Raw genomic sequence first — 17,266 nt, 5'->3', positions numbered from 1 at the left:
GCTGGTTTAAAATCAGGGTTTTTTTCCCTTTAAAGGCTCTCCTCATTCCATTTCATGCTACTGCACAATTCCCTTTAAAGCAAAGTATTTCCTAATTGCTTCATGAATAAAACAGGAAGGGGGTGCTCATTTAAAAATGAATGGTACTAACCCCACAAGGCAGGAAGTTTCCCTGTGCTGTGGGGAGAGGCTGGGACCCCATCTGTGGTCCTCACTGAACTCGCCTCCTTTCTCCCCTGGGGCTCCAGCATGACTGCAGCCACTGTAGACAGCAGAGTGGCATTCTTTTCTAACCACATAAAGGATGACTTAGATTCAGCTTAAGATCTTCTAAACGGGCTTTGTTCTTGAATAATATTGACTGTGCTCCTAGTAAGTGGCAAGTGCTATCCTAGGCACTGGGATTTTAGCAGCAAACAAAACAGATAGGGCTTCCCTGGTGGCGCAGTGGTTGAGAGTCCGCCTGCCGATGCAGGGGACGCGGGTTCGTGCCCCGGTCCGGGAGGATCCCACATGCCGCGGAGCGGCTGGGCCCGTGAGCCATGGCCGCTGAGCCTGCGCGTCCGGAGCCTGTGCTCTGCAACGGGAGGGCCCGCAACAGTGAGAGACCTGCGTACCACAAAAAAAACCCCAAAAACAGATAAAGCCCATGCTCTCAGGAGCTGATATTCTGGTGGGGAAAGCAGGCAATTAACAAAATAAATACATAAACCAAATAGTATTTTATGTGGATTATGATCTCGTTTTTATAGTCATGTCCATCCATCCATCTGGCCGTCACTCCATCTGTCTGTCTATCCATCCATCCATTCACTTGTCCATTTGTCTACCCGTCCATCCATCCACCCATCTGTCCATCAGTCCAGCTGTCTGTCCATCCATCCATCCACCCACCCACCATCCATCCATCCATCTGTCCATTTGGCCACTCGTCCATCTATCCACGTAACCACCCATCCATCCATCCCCCCACTATCCATCATCCATCTATCCATTCACCCATCTGTCCATCTGTATACCCATCCATCCATCCATCCCTCCATTCATCTACTTATGTATATGCCTAAAAATATTCCTGGAACGTGGTTTGCCTAATGGTACTGATAACTATTTCTGGACAGTGGCATTTGGAATAATTACTTTAACATTTTTGTGCTTTTCTACATTGTTTGATTCCTTAAAATTAGCAGTATTTCTTAAAGATCAAGGCAAGGATGAAATATGCCAAGATACACCCAAACAATGGAAATCCGTGCCAGGTCCAGTGGTGGTGAAGCAGAACAGGAGAGAGGGGCAGGCAGGGCCTGCTGTTAAGCCTGGTCTTTCTGCCACCGTCTTCTGCATGAACAGCCGGTCCCCACATTGCTTTGTGACTCATTTCAGTCTCTAGAAGTGACCCACACAGATGCTTTTTGTGTCATCACCTTCAGGAAGACCCGACCCAGTTAATTGACCTTTGTTAAGGATTATTTTATTGATCAGAAAGCTTCAGAGCTGGGAGAGCCATGGCAGTGGGCCGGCGGGTCCCCATATTCACCAGTGGGGATCCCAGTGATGAAGGGTTACTCCTCTGCCTCAGGAAGAAGTGAGTCTACGGGGTGTTGATGGAGTTTATCCTTCATTTATTCGACCCACGTCTGTTGATGTTTTTCTCTATGCTGGGAACCGGGTTAAATGCTGGAGGTAGAGACGCATGTGATGCTGACCCCATCCTAAAACCTCCTTGCAGAGACACATGAGAAATTGGACAATTGAATTTTATACAAGAATTGGACAGAAGAGAGTTGTTGAACACCAGAGAAAAGCAGAGGAGAGGCATCTGTCCCAGAATGTGGGGTCAGGAAAGGCTTCCAGGAGCCCCACACGGGTGTAGAAACCAAAAGAATGAGTTGAGGAGAGCCAGACAGAGAGCACTTTGGGGAAGAGTGTACTACAGGCAGAAGGAAGCACACGGGTCGCCAGGAAAGAGCTTGGTATTTATAATAACACTTTTCCCCATCACTGCACTGAAAGCATGGGTCAAAGTAGTAAGCAGCCCCATGTTTCCAAATCCAGTGGTCAAGTCCATGTCTTTGTCCTTCTTGACCTCTCTGTGGCACTTGATCCACAGCCCTTTCCTTGAATATGTTCCCTCCTTGGCTTCCAAACCCTGGACACCTGGTTCTCTCCCAGCCCTCTGGCTACCTGTGCTCAAGCCCCTGTTTTGGATGCATCGTGGCCTTTGGACGTTGGGAGCCTGAGGACTCGGTCGTTGGACCTCATTCCCTCTCATCTACATTCACTCCCTTGCTGATGTCATCACCACACTGATTACCATCTAATCTTAGCTCCAGACCCCTGCCCTGAACTTGAGACTTGACATCGCCATTAGTGACTTAACCTGTCCAAATAGAACTCCGAGTGACTGACAGTCCCCTGTCCCAGGTTTGCTCCACTCATCTGAGTAAATGACACCAGTTACCCAGCAGCCCAAGTGAAAGATGGTGGAGTCATCCTTTATTCTTGTCTTTCAATGAACCTTGTTGGCTCTACCATCAAAGAGTCTCCCGCGTCCCACCACTTCTCACCACCACCCCTCCACCACTCTGGCTCACACAGCTACCATCTCTTGCCTGAGATGCCGCCCCTCTGCTACCTCACTTGTTGCAGATGGTTCATGGCCCCTGTGTCATCTGAAGTCATCTTTAAAAAATGAGAATCAGCTCATGCCATTCCCACTGCTTAAATTCCTGCAATGACTCCCCAGCTCACCATGAAGACAAGTCAAATCCTCCCTATGATGTAAAGGTCCGTATGAGCTGATCTCCCGCCACCTGTCCCAACTTAACTGTTGTCACTCTCCTTCTCACACGGTCCATGCCAGCCACACTGGCCTCCTTCGCTCTCCATGAAACGTGCCAAGGATATCCCCACCTCAGGGTCTTCGCCCTTGCCTTCCCTCTTCCTGGAAAGCTCTTCCCTTCCATATGCCCGTGGTTCACTTCCTCACTTCATTCAGGTCCCTGCTCAGACGTCACCTCCTCGGAGAAGCCTTCCCTGACCACCTGTCTCAAATATCAGCCACCCCCGCCCCTCACCCTCTGTCTCTTTATCCTGCCTTGTTTTGCATCCTGGCACCTACACTGCCTGATACGGTGTTTCTTTGTAGGCTTACCATCTGTCTCTTTGACCTGACTGTGAGCCTCGTGAAGGCAGAGACTTTGTCTGTGTTACTTACTGCTCTGCCTCCGGTGCCTGGAACAGGGTCTGGCGCCCAGTAGGACCCCATCGTGGTGTTGGTTGAATGAATAAGTGCACTAATAATCTGGCACAATGGCCCACCAAACATGTCTAAGTCCTAATTCCCAGAACCTGTGAATATGACCTTCCACGGCAAAGGGGATTTTGCAGATGTGATTAAGGATTTTAAGATGGGGGTGTTATCCTCGATTATCCCAGTGGGCCCTAAATGTAATCACAAGTGTCCTTACAAGAGGAAAGCAGGAGTCACAGCTTGAAGAGAAGGCCATGTGAGAATGACAGAAGCAGGGATTGGAGGATGAACTTTGAAGGTGGAGGAAGGGGCCATACGCCAAAGAATGCAGGCAGCAGCTGACGCTAGGGAAGGCCAGGGAAGGGATTCTCCCCGGCAGCCTCCAGAAGGAGCCAGCCTGGGTGACCTTGACTTTAGCCCAGTGACACTGATTTCAGACTTCTGGCCTCCAGAACCGTAAGAGAATAAATGTGTGTTGTTTTAAGCCCAAGTTTGGGGTGATCTGTTACAGCTGCAGTAGGAAACTCATACAAATACTGTAACAACAGCAACAACAAACACTCACTGAATGACCTTGATTTGTCAAGCACGGCACTTAGATGTCTTGTAAAGTCAGAATTCTTTTTAGGTGAAGGTAACAGAAATTCATTTCAAACTAGTTTGAGTGTAAACGAAATGTATTAATACCCTGACTGTCCCCTCCAAGAGCAGAGCTGAGCTCTGGGGGCTCAACTGGCAAAGGACTCTTTGTGGGTCTCTCTCCTTCTCTGTCTCTCTCCCCTGTTTCTTTGTGTCCACTAATAAGCTTATTCCACACAGGAAGGGACATGAAAGCTGACAGCCCTGAGCTGATGGCCTTTCAGCATCCAGCTCTCCTGGTTTTGCTGTATAGAGTGCTTTTTTTCTCCTGGGTTTGCTGTGTAAAATCCCAGGGAAGGTCTCTGGTTGGCCAGGTGGCCAGGCATGCCCATACTATTGCTAAGAAAGGGAGTTTGCCTTCTTAACACAGACCAGTTTTACACGTCACAGCTCATGTTGTCCTCACAAAGCCTTTTGACATAGGTATTATTGTTAGCTCATTTTACAATATGAGGGAGCTGGGGCCTGAAGAGAAATAAAGGCACTTCCCAAGGATACACAGTTCTGTGCATTGGGGCTGGGAGCCAACACAGGTTTGGGGGGAGTGCAGAGCCTGCCTGTACTCTCTCTTTCTCCTTTTCAAACCTTTTTCTGAAATACTTTTAGGTTCACAAGAAGTTGCAAAGCTAGTATGGAGAGTTCCAGTGCCTTGACCCCTGTTTCACTGTTTCCCCCCATGGTTGCATCTTACAGGACCCTAGGACAATATCAAAACCAGAAAGTTGACATGCATATAAAACGCATGTATAGTTCCGTGTCATTTTACCACATGTAGTTTAGCATGACACCGCATTTAAGATGTCGAACTGTTTGGTCACCACAAAGATCTGTTTGTGCTACGCTTTTATGGTTATATCCATTTCCCCTCCACACCCCTAACCCCGGCCAATAATGCTCTGTTCCCCATCTCTAAATTTTGTCACCTCTGGAATGTTATTCACGCGGAAGTACAGCGGGGCCTGGCTCTTTTTACGCAGCGAAGCGCCCTAGGGATCCATCCAGTTCTTTCCTTTCACTGCAGACTGGTATTCCGTGGCATGGCCATAGCACAGTTTCTTTAACCATCCACTGATTTAGGCACATTTCAGTCGTTTCCAGTCTGTGCTGTTCCCTCTGAGCCCTATCGCCTCACGAAACATGAGCAGAAGGAGAAATTACTAAGGGCCCAGGCTGCAACTGTGAAGAGTGAGTGGAGAGTAGTTGGAAGAGATGGATGAAGGCTTGGGGAATGTCATGGCAAGCTAAGGCTGCTGACCAGATAGATTTTTCTTGACAGCTCTGTGACTTTGGGAACATGGTTTTAAGACTGAGGTACTAAAATATTTATCTCCCTGGGACAAAAAGTCCTAAGACTGTGATCCATTAAAACTTGCTGTTCGTCAAGGTTAGAGCCGTGAGGCTCTGAGTCCCTGCGTTCACTCCTCTAGGAGCTGAGACTGGCGTCCTACCTGTCGAAGCTGACGATGCTGCCGGGGAGCACGGTGCGTTGGCTCCTGAGCGTGGCTGTGCCTGCAGCCTTGCAGCCCGAGCTGCTCTCCGTGCTGGATCCCGTGGGCCAGAGGCATCAGGACCACACAGCGGAGAGTGACGGCGGCGGGGTGCAGGCTGACCTGGGCAGGAGGGGGTGAGTACAGGGTGGGAAGACGAGGTCCCTGTAGAGAGAACAGATGGCAGAGGGGAGTGGGACCACGGGGCACAAGCACACCCACCTTCCCAGGGGAATTTCTTTGCTCAAGAAACAGACAGCATCCCGGAGAGTCGCTATGCATCCTCTGTGTAAGTCATGGCAGACCCAAGTATTTTGTCCACAGCTTCTCTTTTCATCACCAATTCATTTCCCCGGTAGAATCTTAAGAGAATAAGTAGCCTTGGGCTGTAAATATGCCATATATGCATATTTACAGCCCAAGGAATAAATAATAAAGGAAATAAATAAATACAATAAATACATAAAGAAAAAGAAGAAAAGTATATCCATTGTTCTATCAGCTGGAGAAAATGGCTGTTAGCGTTTTGCTACCATTCTTCCTCCAGAACATGTTTCCTCTGCTGGGTTTTATGAGTGTGTGCATTGTGTGTGTGTGTGTATAGGAATCCCAGTATATACAACCTTGTGTCGTGCTTTTCAGAACGTTATATCAGAGGCAAGTTTGCTTATTACCTTTCGACTCTTGTCCACGTGCAGACGGCTTTCTAATTATCACAGTATTTTGATGCTATTTCTGCTGTTTTTATTAACAAATTAAAATTGATACTTTTCCCAGTTATTGAAACATCTCCATAGATATTATTTTTAACAGCTGCCTATTATTCCACTGAGGTGTGTAGCATAGTGTATGTAACTGTTATCCTCTTACCGGACATTTAGTTTGTGTTCATTTCTCCTCAATTATGGATAATGCTGCAGAGCTACTTTTTTAGGGTCAAGTTTCAGGTGTGCGTTTGATCAGTTAAGGGTCTTTATAAGTCAAGACATGAAGTGGGGCTGTGGATAAGGTGGGTTTGGGGCAGCCAGTGGTGCCACTTGAGAGCAGAATTTGCTGGGGCTGAGGCTACAAGGAAAGCCGCGAGCAGACCTGAAAGTGTTGAAGGCCAGGCAGTGAAGCTGAGATCCTCAACCAGGACCCACAGGAGGCTGGGGATGGGTGTCTCGGAGCCCATGAGTCTTCCAGAATGGCATGATGGTGTGGAAAGGTGTGTATGTACATTATTTTTCCCGACTCGTAAAGGGGGTCCCTGACTCAGCTGAGGGCTAAGAGTAGGGTTAGAGTGAAAGGAAGGATAGGAGCCTGGGAACAACAGCTGTTGAGCAGGGGTGGGAGTCCACAGGGGCTGAGACGAGCCTTCCTAGAGTTGGTGGGGCCCACCACGAGGGCTGGATGTGAGTGTGGTAACAGGAGCTGGGGTGTCGGTGGGGTCAGGGCTGGTGTGGGCGTGGTCAGAGAGCTGGGTGCGGTCAGAGAGTTGCACGTCTCAGCCTGGTTTCTCTCAGTGCCCAGTCAGGCAAGAGCATGAAGGTGGCAGATGTCGGTGGTGACGCTGGAGCAGGAATGTGCAGGGTCACAGCGATGTCACCTCTGCCTGAGGGCTGCCCACGAGGACCTTATTTACGGGCTCCCCTTCGGCCAGTTTAGTTTGGGAGGCTGGTAAGCCGGCATGGGCAGGTGGATGTGGGACAAAGCAGGAGCGCCCAGGTGGCTTGCCGCCAGGAGTGTGGAACATGGGCATGCCCTTGTGTAGCCCGACCTCATGGCCAAGTAGACTGGATGACGTCTGGAGTCAAAAGCCACTCACCACAGCCTCTGAGGGCAGGGCAGTCACTACTCCTGTGTCCCAAGCGACTGGTGCCTGGGCACACCGTCAGTTCAGAGTCTTGGGTTTCACGCAGCAGAAACTGACTGATGAATCTAAGCAAGAAAGGGTGTGTGAGGGACCTGTCAGAATCCAGGAAGAGCTGTACGCCGGGTCCCTGTATGGGCAGGACAAGGAGAGCACGGAGACCATCCTCTCTGGGTGCTCCCTTCAGAGGACCAGCCTTCTCTGCCCAAGAGCTAGACTCCTGGGACAGAGAGCCTGGCCCAGCGTGGGCAAGGGTCCTTCACCCCACCAGCTGGGCAGTGTGAACCAGCTGAGGCAGAGCATGAACTTGGCCAGAGGCAGGCATAGACAGGACTCTGCTACACTGATCTTTACTGACTTGATTTGAGCCCAAGCCTGCGAACACCTCCCCACCCCCTATTCCTTATACACTGTCCCTTCTTCGGTCGAGAATCACACTCCTTCACGTGGCATGAGGACTCCCTGCCTCACCCACCTTCCAAGCTTCCACTGTGCCTTCTCAACCTTCTTATTCATGTATTCATGAACACTCACTGAGATCCTAGTATGTCGACTGTCTTAGGCACTGGTGCACGTGGGAGAGTAAGGGACAGTCCTGCTGCATGGGGTGTCCGCTCCGGTGGGGGAGGTGGACTGCACACAAGCCAAGGCAGAGAGCCCATTCCTTCTCGAATGCACCATGCGTTCCCTGCTGAGATACCAAGATTCAGCTCAAGTGTCCCGCATCTCGGCAGCCTTCCTTTATCTGACTGATGTCACCTGGGACCTGTCTGTGACCCGTGGATTGGGAACCCCTTGCGGCAGAGACCGTGTCTTGACTCGGCCAGAAAAGATGCTTGATCAGTGTTCACAGAGTGAGTGAGAGAACAAACGTGAAAACTCTCAGGGTTTCTCATGTCAGCCAAAGGTCACACTGAGGGAAGGAGTCCCCACAGTGCTTTTTAAGATGTTGCATCGCTTGAAGATTCTGTTCTTTTTGAAAATATAAGAACGCTCCCTTCTTGCCCTCAGGAAACATCAGGGCTGGTGGCAAGCCTTTGAGAGCAAACTTCGAGGAGAACTGATAAGCAGAGGATTAGAAAAGATGCTCTGGGCTCACAAGAGGAAAGAGAGGTAATGAGGGCATCTGCTCAGGTGGGCTGAGGAGGGCAACCAGGCTGCCTGTGAGCTGGGAAGGGGAGGCGGAGGGGACCACAAAGGGAGGGTTACTGCAAACATGTCAACATTCCTTCCCTAAAGACCGCAGTCTTTATTTAAAGTGGGCTTAGTTTGAAGTGAAGTAAGCAGAGAAAGACAGATATCATATGATACCACTTATAAGTGGAATTTTAAAAGTCATACAGATGAACTTATTTACAAAACAGAAATAGACTCACAGACATAGAATACAAACTTACGGTTACCAAAGGGGATAGTGGGGGCAGGGTGGGGAGGGATAAATTAGGAGTATGGGATTAACAGATACAAACTACTAGATATAAAATAGATAAACAACAAGGATTTACTATATAGCACGGGGAACTATATTCAATAGCTTGTAATAACCTAAAATGGAAAAGGTGCACTTTGCTGTACACCTGAAACGAACACAATATTGTAAATCAACTATACTTCAATTGAAAAAAAAAATGCAAAGTGCGCTTAGTTTATGAGCTGAAGATAGCCACCAGCTATCAGTGGGAGAATGTTCTGTCATTTATTAGCATTTTAATTGCAGTATTTATTTTAACTAAGGGCTCTTTTTAAATGGAATCTCATTAGAAGGAGAATAATTCCTTATAAATGTTCAGACTTTATAGTTTACAAAAGCCCTCTCTCACCTTGCTGCACTGAGCCTCCCCACTTTCTGGAAAGTGGGGGAAATGCCACGGCCACGCCTCACCAGCTCAGGGAGGTCAGAGGAAGAGACCCCATGCCTGCAGCTGTTAAAAGTGACCGTGGGATTTAGGGCCATGTAACCAACCCCTTTATTTCCCTGAACTTCCGGGCCAGCGCTCTTCTCACTCTCCTGAGTGCCTTCTCTTTCAGCTGTGGTGATTACACACCTGGAGAGCAGAGGAAAGTTAGAGGCAGCGCGGTTTTAGGGTGCTACGAACAACAGACCAAGGGTCTCGCGTGTTTCCCACTAGAGATTCGGAAAAAGGGTAACATGAGTCACAAGAGTTACGTTAGACCGTTTAACATAAAAGGTTAAAATGTGATAACCAGGGGCTTCCCTGGTGGCGCAGTGGTTGAGAGTCCGCCTACCGATGCAGGGGACATGGGTTCGTGCCCCGGTCCGGGAAGATCCCACATGCCGCAGAGCGGCTGGGCCCGTGGGCCATGGCCGCTGAGCCTGCGCGTCCCGAGGCTGTGTTCCGCAACGGGAGAGGCCACAACAGTGAGAGGCCCGCGTACCGCAAAAAAAAAAAAAAAAAAAAAAAAAAATGTGATAACCAAAGTGTGCTCTGGAAACAGAGGATGTCCAAGAGAAGTGTCCTGCCCCTTCCATAATTTCTCAGGGCTCCGGTGAAGCCACAGAGACAAGCTTCCCCAATAGTCCATGAATAAAAATCTGGGAGCCATTGATAATGGGCCAGGTATCAGAATTTAGTCCCAGAGAAATTAGAACCGGATATTGAGCCCAAACCAAGAAAATTCAATTCAAGCTGTATACTGTAAAGCGCTCCACTAAGGAACGGAAGTCAGTTGTTCTAGATTAGCATGGGGATGGGGCTGCTGGATGCCTTCCTGGGCTGCACTGACACAAGTGGGCGAGTACAGATCAGGAGAACCCTGGCGCCACTGTCTCGGATCACTGTACTCGCCTTTTTGCCTTGAGATGCTGTGTACAATGGTGGGAGGAGGAGAGACTGTGAATCAGTCCGAGTTGCCTTTGAGTCCTTGCTCAGATCATGCAGCTGCCAGGGCAGGAGTTCGTGCTGAGGGGGATGGAGCCTCATTAGCCACGCCTGTTCAGGAAGGGCCCACGAGCCTACCAGTGGCCTCCAGTAGGTCGACTCCCAGTGACATGGCCTCGTCCTGCACCGCTTGGGCAAGGACCCTGTGGCTTTCAGGTTGTAGAGCGCTCTCAGGAGGAGTCAGAACCATTATCAAGAGCAACCAGGATTTAGGGACTGGACTGCTTATGGGCAGGGTTCCAGCAGTCCTTTTACAGGATATTCTCAAAGTGTGTTGCTCTGTCCTATTTCAAACACATTTTACCTAACTTCTAACTGTTGCTTTATAATCAGGTTTTATCAGCCTGCTTTTAGTGTGAAGCCCACAGGCAGGGGTGTCCTAGGAAATGTCTCACAATTGTTCCGGGGGGAGATGGGAGCTCTGATTTGTAGCACTTAGTTTCCGTGGTGTGAAACACTCCCACCATGGCTGATTCCGTGCTGACAATATGATGACCACAGGCTCACAAAACTCCACAAAAGTGAACAGTCATGAGTTGGTGAGAGCTGTCTGCAGCCACCGCTGCTACAGGCTTCAGCTAATCTCGGGGGCAACCTGGCAACCACAGGGCAAAACCTTTCTTTAAAAGACACTTGAAAAAAAAAAAAGACACTTGATTGGGGCCCTAGGGACAAAAGGGGGTTTTCCTAGAGAACTCTTTCAGGACACGGGAGAGTCAGTTGCCAAAAACGTCGTATCTGATCTTCTGTTCTTTCTTTAGCATATTAAAGAAGACGTGTACCCCTCTCAGAGAGAGGGTGATATTCTCTGGAAAAGGAAGTTGGCCACACCTGTCACTGGAGTCCATTGGTGAACTGGCTCCGGTGCCCATTGTAGGGGCAGAAACCATTGATTTATTAAACACTGGCGAAAAGCTCTTTATCTTCAGAAATCCAAAGGAGCCGGAGATCTCACTGCACCTTCCTCCCAGGAAAAAGAAGAAGAACTTTCTGAATGCCAAAAAGGCCACTTGGGCCTTGGGCATGAACTAGCCCAAAGGAAAGCTCCAGGGAGTCTGAAGACAGAAAGATTTGTTTTCTCCTGCCCACATGAGTGTGTGTATGTGTTTATAATGTACAACTTGCAGGTAGTAACTGCACTTGCAGAGGACAGATACATCCACTCTCCCTCCCTCACCATGACTTTCATGGGCTCAGTTTAGTCTGGTCCCATGAATTCCCAGATGGCCCATTTCCCTTCAGCATCGCAAGGGACATGAAGAGACAGGGGACCAGCCCGTGAACCCTCATTGCTTTCAGTCCCACCTTGCTGAAGGTCTAGAGGAGCCCCGGGCCCCTAATTCACATCCCCGCAACACCTGGCTGAAGAGTGGGCTGTATGTTGAAGGCAAGCCTCTCTCTTCTCTCACATTGTGTGTTTGTTACATATTCTATTTTCATCAAGGGAGCTTTTGAAAGAAGAGCATTTTCCCTAAAGCTCTTCTCAAGGGAACTCGTCTTTGCTTTCTGTAGGAACCATTTATTTTTAATCCCTTCTTGGGTTTTGGCCATCACGTTGTGATGTTCAATGGAAATTTGCCCTCCGTCTTTCCAGGGGACAGAAGATGTGCCAGCCACTGGGCGATACCATATCCAACTCAAATCAGGAAACTCAGAGGCTTAAGGAGGTGAGGGGATTTAGGCAAGATGATAAAGCCACTAAGTAACAAAGCCAGGACTCACTGAACTCTTTACGGCCCCAAACCCTTGTCCCTTCTCCTGGACTTGGTAAATGGACACATACCTGCCCTCAGGTGTTTGCCAGCAAACTGACTGCGCACAGGTCCTCGTGTTGCACAAAGTGCTTTCCTGTGCCCTGACCCTCTCCATCCTCACAGTGTGGTTGGATCATTATATGAGCTTTTCTGAGAACCAGGCAAAGAATACAATTATAATGGGTCTTTCCTAAGCGTGGGAAATGATTAGGCAGGGAATCCTGTCACCAACGAGAAGAAAAGGGATTCTGATGAAACGTCTCTTACGTGAGAGTTGCTTCTAGACCCTTACAGCTACTTGAACCCACTTTTTTTTTTTTATATACAGCAGGTTCTTATTAGTTATCTATTTTATACATATCAGTGTATACATGTCAATCCCACTCTCCCAATTCATCCCACCACCGCCACCACCCCCCGCCACTTTCCCCCCTCGGTGTCCATACGTTTGTTCTCTACATCTGTGTCTCAATTTCTGCCCTGCAAACCAATTCATCTGTACCATTTTTCTAGGTTCCACATATATGTGTTAATATACGATATTTGTTTTTCTTTTTCTGACTCACTTCACTCTGTATGACAGTCTCTAGATCCATCCACGTCTCTACAAATGACCCAACTTCGTTCCCTTTTATTGAACCCACTTCTTAATCCTTGACAATACCCAGCAGATGAGGATCACTACTCCCATTTTACAGCCAAGGAAACTGAGACTCAGAAAGTTTAAGTAACTCGCCTGTGATCACACCATGTGTAAGGGAGGAGTCCTCACTTTGAACCCAAGTCTCCTAGCTTTCAAACCCTTACCTGCCATGAGACATCGCATTGCCTTTGGTAACCCGAAGGCCAAGTCTTGTTTGCAGTTTCCCATCAGCATGCGTGCAGCATGGTGATCAGGGATCTTTGCCTGGGGTTGCACTTCTTCCAGGGGGCAGCTGTGTACCATCATAGTGGCTGCCAGTTGGCCATATCTCTGCATTAGCAGATATGCACAAGTACACAGTCCAAATGCAGGGGAGAAGAGTGGATGGGGTCAGTTTTCCCATCAGAAGCTCAAGTGAGAAGAGAGAGGAGAGAAAGAGCAGTGATTTTCACACAGGATAGTGGAGTGGAAAACGCATGGTCTTTGGCGTAAGCCTACTTAAGTTCAGATCCTGCTATGTTACTCGTGAGCTGTGTGTCCTGTGGAAGTCACCTGACCTTTCAGAGCCTCGTATTCTTCATCAACAAAAGGATGACGAGAATCCCTTGTTATGAAGATTAGATGAAACTGGATCAGTAAAGTGTTTGGTGGTGGTGTGTACCACATCTATGTCCTTCTGTATTTCTTGAAGGTGACCCATCTGCCTTTCTAATAATTTCCTGATTCTAGGACTCTGCTAGAATTATGCATGGTTGAAAATAGATTGCACATAGGATTCGAAAAAATAGGTCAAATTTATGGGCTGACGGCTGATTGAATAGATTATTAGCAACAACAGGAGGTGCTCAAACTATTCAAAATAGAGCATTTGAACCTAATAATAACTCCTTATGTTAATAGACAAAGACTAGCTATTGATTTAATTTCTCTAAACTCACTGCATGAGAAACACGAAGATGTGATAGGGAAATCTTGTGCTCCTGGAATCGGGTAGCTCAGGTTTAAATCCTGGCTCTACAACTTTTAAGCAAGTCACTTTACCACTCTGAACCTTAGTCTCCTCATCTGTAAAACAGGGGTCCTAATACCTACCTTAGGGTAGGGATGTCACAAAGAGTGAAGATGTTGGATATTATATAAAATGTTGGTGTTCAATAAAAGGTTGATATACAATAAATGTAGCTTATTTATTATGTTTTTACATACTCATAACATTGAGCTTTGCGGTTCCTTTCATTCCTGTTTTCACCCTACATGAAGACAGTGACCCTTCTAGAAGGGCTGTACCTGCCACAATACATGGAAGCCTATTCATAAGAGAGAAGCTCCAGGGAACTTGAATTGAGAGGACTTGATTTCAAGATGGGGCTCCATTACTTACAAGTTGGGAGAATTTGAGAAAATTGCTAACCTCTCTGAGGCTCAGTGTCCCATGGATCATGTCTTCTAAGAGTTCAGTCTAGTTAAGTGGACAGACACAAAAATAAATCATTGTTAAGCACAAGGGATAAAATGGAGTTCTGAAAACCATGCTGTGGGAATTTGGGAGTGAGATGCAACCTGACTGGGGATATTTGGGAACAGCTTTAAGCTTTTGACCTCAAATCTTTATCTCCAGACTGGACTTCCTCTTGGGCTCCAGACACATTTGTCACAGATGCCTGTCCAACCCTGAACCCATTGGCTTCCTATGAAACCTGTTCCACTATGGGATGTCCCATCTCTGAGTAGATGGTACCAAGTCAGAAACCTACAGGTCATCCTAGACGTCTTCCTGTTTTCAACCCCCAAATGTGATGACTACGTCTTGCTGATTGGACTACTGCATTAACCTTCACATCGATGCCCTCTTCCTCCCCTCCACTCCTTCCCAGGCCATGTCTCTCCTGGATGGTGCCAGCAGCGTCCATTCTCTCCAGGTTGGCTCAAGCCAATTTGGTCTATGGTAGCCATATCTGAGTCACTCCCTTGCTCCAAAAGCTTTTCAATGCCTACAAGACCTCCATGAATTGTCCGCTAATAACCTTCCTACCCGTGTCTCTAGGGGAAGCCTCTACTTTCCACGGAGCCATTGATTGGCAATGAGACACAAAGAAGAAGGTGGATCTGGGTTTGCCTCCTGGATCTGCCATTTACTCTGTGGCCCTAGAGAAGCTACCTAATTTCTGTGAACCTCTGTTTCCCTCACCTGTTTTATAGGATTAATGAAGAGATACTGTAATGTGTCTGCTACAGGGAACACACAATAAATGCTAGCTATTATTGTTGTCTTAGAAAGTTTGTAAACAGAGGAGTGACATGATATGATTCGTTTTAGAAAGGAACTCTAAAGGTCTTATGGAGGATGGGCCAGGAGTAGAAGCAGTTACTTGGGCTTTTTATTGGCTTCTGTCTTCCAATACACAGCTACAGGTAGGGAGTGCAGAGATAATTCTATTCCTGCTTTGTATGCGTCCTTGCTTGTCTGGCCTTTGTTTGCCAAAATTACCAGCAACCACTCCACCACCACCAACAACACTAACACCATTACTCGTGAGTTTGCTTTCTCTGGATCAGGCACATCACTTGAAGATTTATCTAAATTTTTCCTAATCCTCAAGAAGACCAGGCAGAGGAGGATGTTATTATTCTTATTTGACAGATAACCTGCTATGAAATGACGTTACTCATCATTAATGTATATGGGAACGACCATTTCTCACCCACCTGAGAGTACTTCCTCCCTAATTTTACTGCACCCCTACTTCATTTGTGTGGTAACATGTTCAGGGGAAGGGGATTCCTCCTCCAGCCCCAGGAGATGAACCATCACTGACTCCCAGAGTTTCCTTACAGGCTGTGGGGGTGATGCTAAAGGTCTCTGCCTTTTATTTAATGGTGGTGTTTAGACCATTATATTTAATGTATTTGTTGATATTTGTTGTGTTTGCATTTTAATCTACCAAACTGCTATTTCGTTTTCCATTCTTTGATATGTTATTTGTTCTCTTTTCCCTCCCTTCCTGCCTTTTTGGTGTTGAGTATCTTTTATGATTCAGTTTTATTTTCTCTGTTGGATTATTCTCATACTTCTTTTTTTAACTTTATTTATTTATTTTTGGCTGGTTGGGTCTTCACTGCTGCACGTGTGCTTTCTCTAGTTGCTGTGAGTGGGGGCTACTCTTCGTTGCGGTGCGTGGGATTCTCATTGCAGTGGCTTCTCCTGTTGCAGAGCGGGGGCTCTAGGCACGTGGGCTTCAGTAGTTGTGGCGCACGGGCTTAGTTGCTCTGCGGCATGTGGAATCTTCCCAGACCAGAGCTTGAACCTGTGTTCCCTGCATTAGCAGGTGGATTCTTAACCACTGCACCACCAGGGAAATCCTATCATATCTTTTTTTTAGAGGCTGTCCTAGGTTTTACAATATACTTTTTTTACTTATATTCCATCTTCAAATAGTATTATGTACCTTCACATATAGTGTAAGAATCTTGCGACAATACACTTCCATTTCCCTGCTCTATCCTCTCTGCTATTGTTAACCACATTTTTGCTTCTATTTGTGTTAAACTCCCACGTACGTTGATGATATTCTACTTTTTATATGCAGTTATCTTTTAAAGACTTAAAATTAGAAGAATATGTTTTTACAAATATTTGCACCTTCTGGTGCTCATTTTTCTTTTATGTAGATCCATATTTCCATCTTGTATCACTTATCTTCTTCATAAAACATGTCCCATAAGATTTCTTCTAGTGCAAGTTTTCTGGTAATGAGTTTTCTCGCACTTTGTGTCAAAAGTCTCTCTATCGCCTTCATTTTCAAAAGCTGTTTTTACTGAGTGTAGAGTTCTAGGTTTCCAGTGTTTCAATTTTTTTCTTTCACTACTTTAAAGATGTCAGTCTTATTGGATTTGATTTGCTAATGTTTTGTTGAGGATTTTTGCATCTGCATTTATGAAAGATATTGGTTTGTTGTTTTCCTTTCTTATAATATCTTTATCTGATATTAAGGTAATGCTGATCCCATAGAATGATTTAGGAAGTGTTTCCTCTGCTTCTACTATCTGGGAGAGATTGTAGAGAATTGGTATCACTTCTTCCTTGAATAATAATAATTGTCATATGGAATAGTTTCACCAGTGAATCCATCTGGGCCTAGTGCTTTCTGTTTTGGAAGGGTATTAATTATCGATTCAGTTACCTTAATAGATATAAGCCTATTTAGATTGTCTGTTACTTCTTGTGTGAGTTTTGGTAACATGTGTCTCTTGAGAAATTGGTCCATTTCATATAAGTTATCAAATGTGCAAGCATAAAGTTTTGGAAAATATTCCTTTGTTTTCCTTTTAATGTCCAAGAGAATAGTTGTGATGACCACTCTTTCATTTCCAATATGTAATGAGCTTGTTCTCCTTTTCTCTCCCTTGATTAACATGGTTACACGTATATTGATTTTATTGATCTTTTCCAAGAACTGGTTTTATGTTTTCTTGATTTGTTTCTATTGTCCTATTTTCAGTTTCTTTGACTTCTGGTACAACAAATTTTAGTATTTCTTTTTCTCTATTTAAGATTAAAGTACAGTCTCTTACAGCCCCGTGTAGTCCCCTGACCACTACTCCTTACCTTTAATTTCTTCTTTTCCAGGAGCAGCTAATTTCAACTGTTTAGCTGTTTCTTGTGGCATCATACATTGACCTTCTATTACAGCAGATGAGAATTTAGCTTTCTTATACACACGTAAATACACACACCCTT

At 46.5% G+C, this 17,266-nt stretch overlaps 1 protein-coding gene across 1 annotated transcript in view; it reads left to right on the top strand.

Annotated features, from left to right (window-relative positions):
- The window catches only part of EVC2 (EvC ciliary complex subunit 2), a 144,545-nt gene extending 132,288 nt beyond the window's left edge, over positions 1–12,257 (top strand). Inside the window, exons 20-22 of the mRNA XM_024741863.1 lie at positions 5,320–5,516; positions 8,243–8,344; positions 10,893–12,257. Of these exons, the coding sequence (XP_024597631.1) occupies positions 5,320–5,516; positions 8,243–8,344; positions 10,893–11,163 (570 nt within the window). The 3' untranslated portion in view covers positions 11,164–12,257. The remainder of the gene's footprint in view (positions 1–5,319; positions 5,517–8,242; positions 8,345–10,892) is intronic.
- The last annotated feature ends 5,009 nt before the right edge of the window (positions 12,258–17,266 follow it).

Source organism: Neophocaena asiaeorientalis, unplaced genomic scaffold (assembly GCF_003031525.2).
Source record: "Neophocaena asiaeorientalis asiaeorientalis breed wild unplaced genomic scaffold, Neophocaena_asiaeorientalis_V1.1 scaffold218, whole genome shotgun sequence".
NCBI classification, from domain to species: domain Eukaryota; kingdom Metazoa; phylum Chordata; class Mammalia; order Artiodactyla; family Phocoenidae; genus Neophocaena; species Neophocaena asiaeorientalis.
This window is presented reverse-complemented; position numbering and strand designations above follow the sequence as displayed.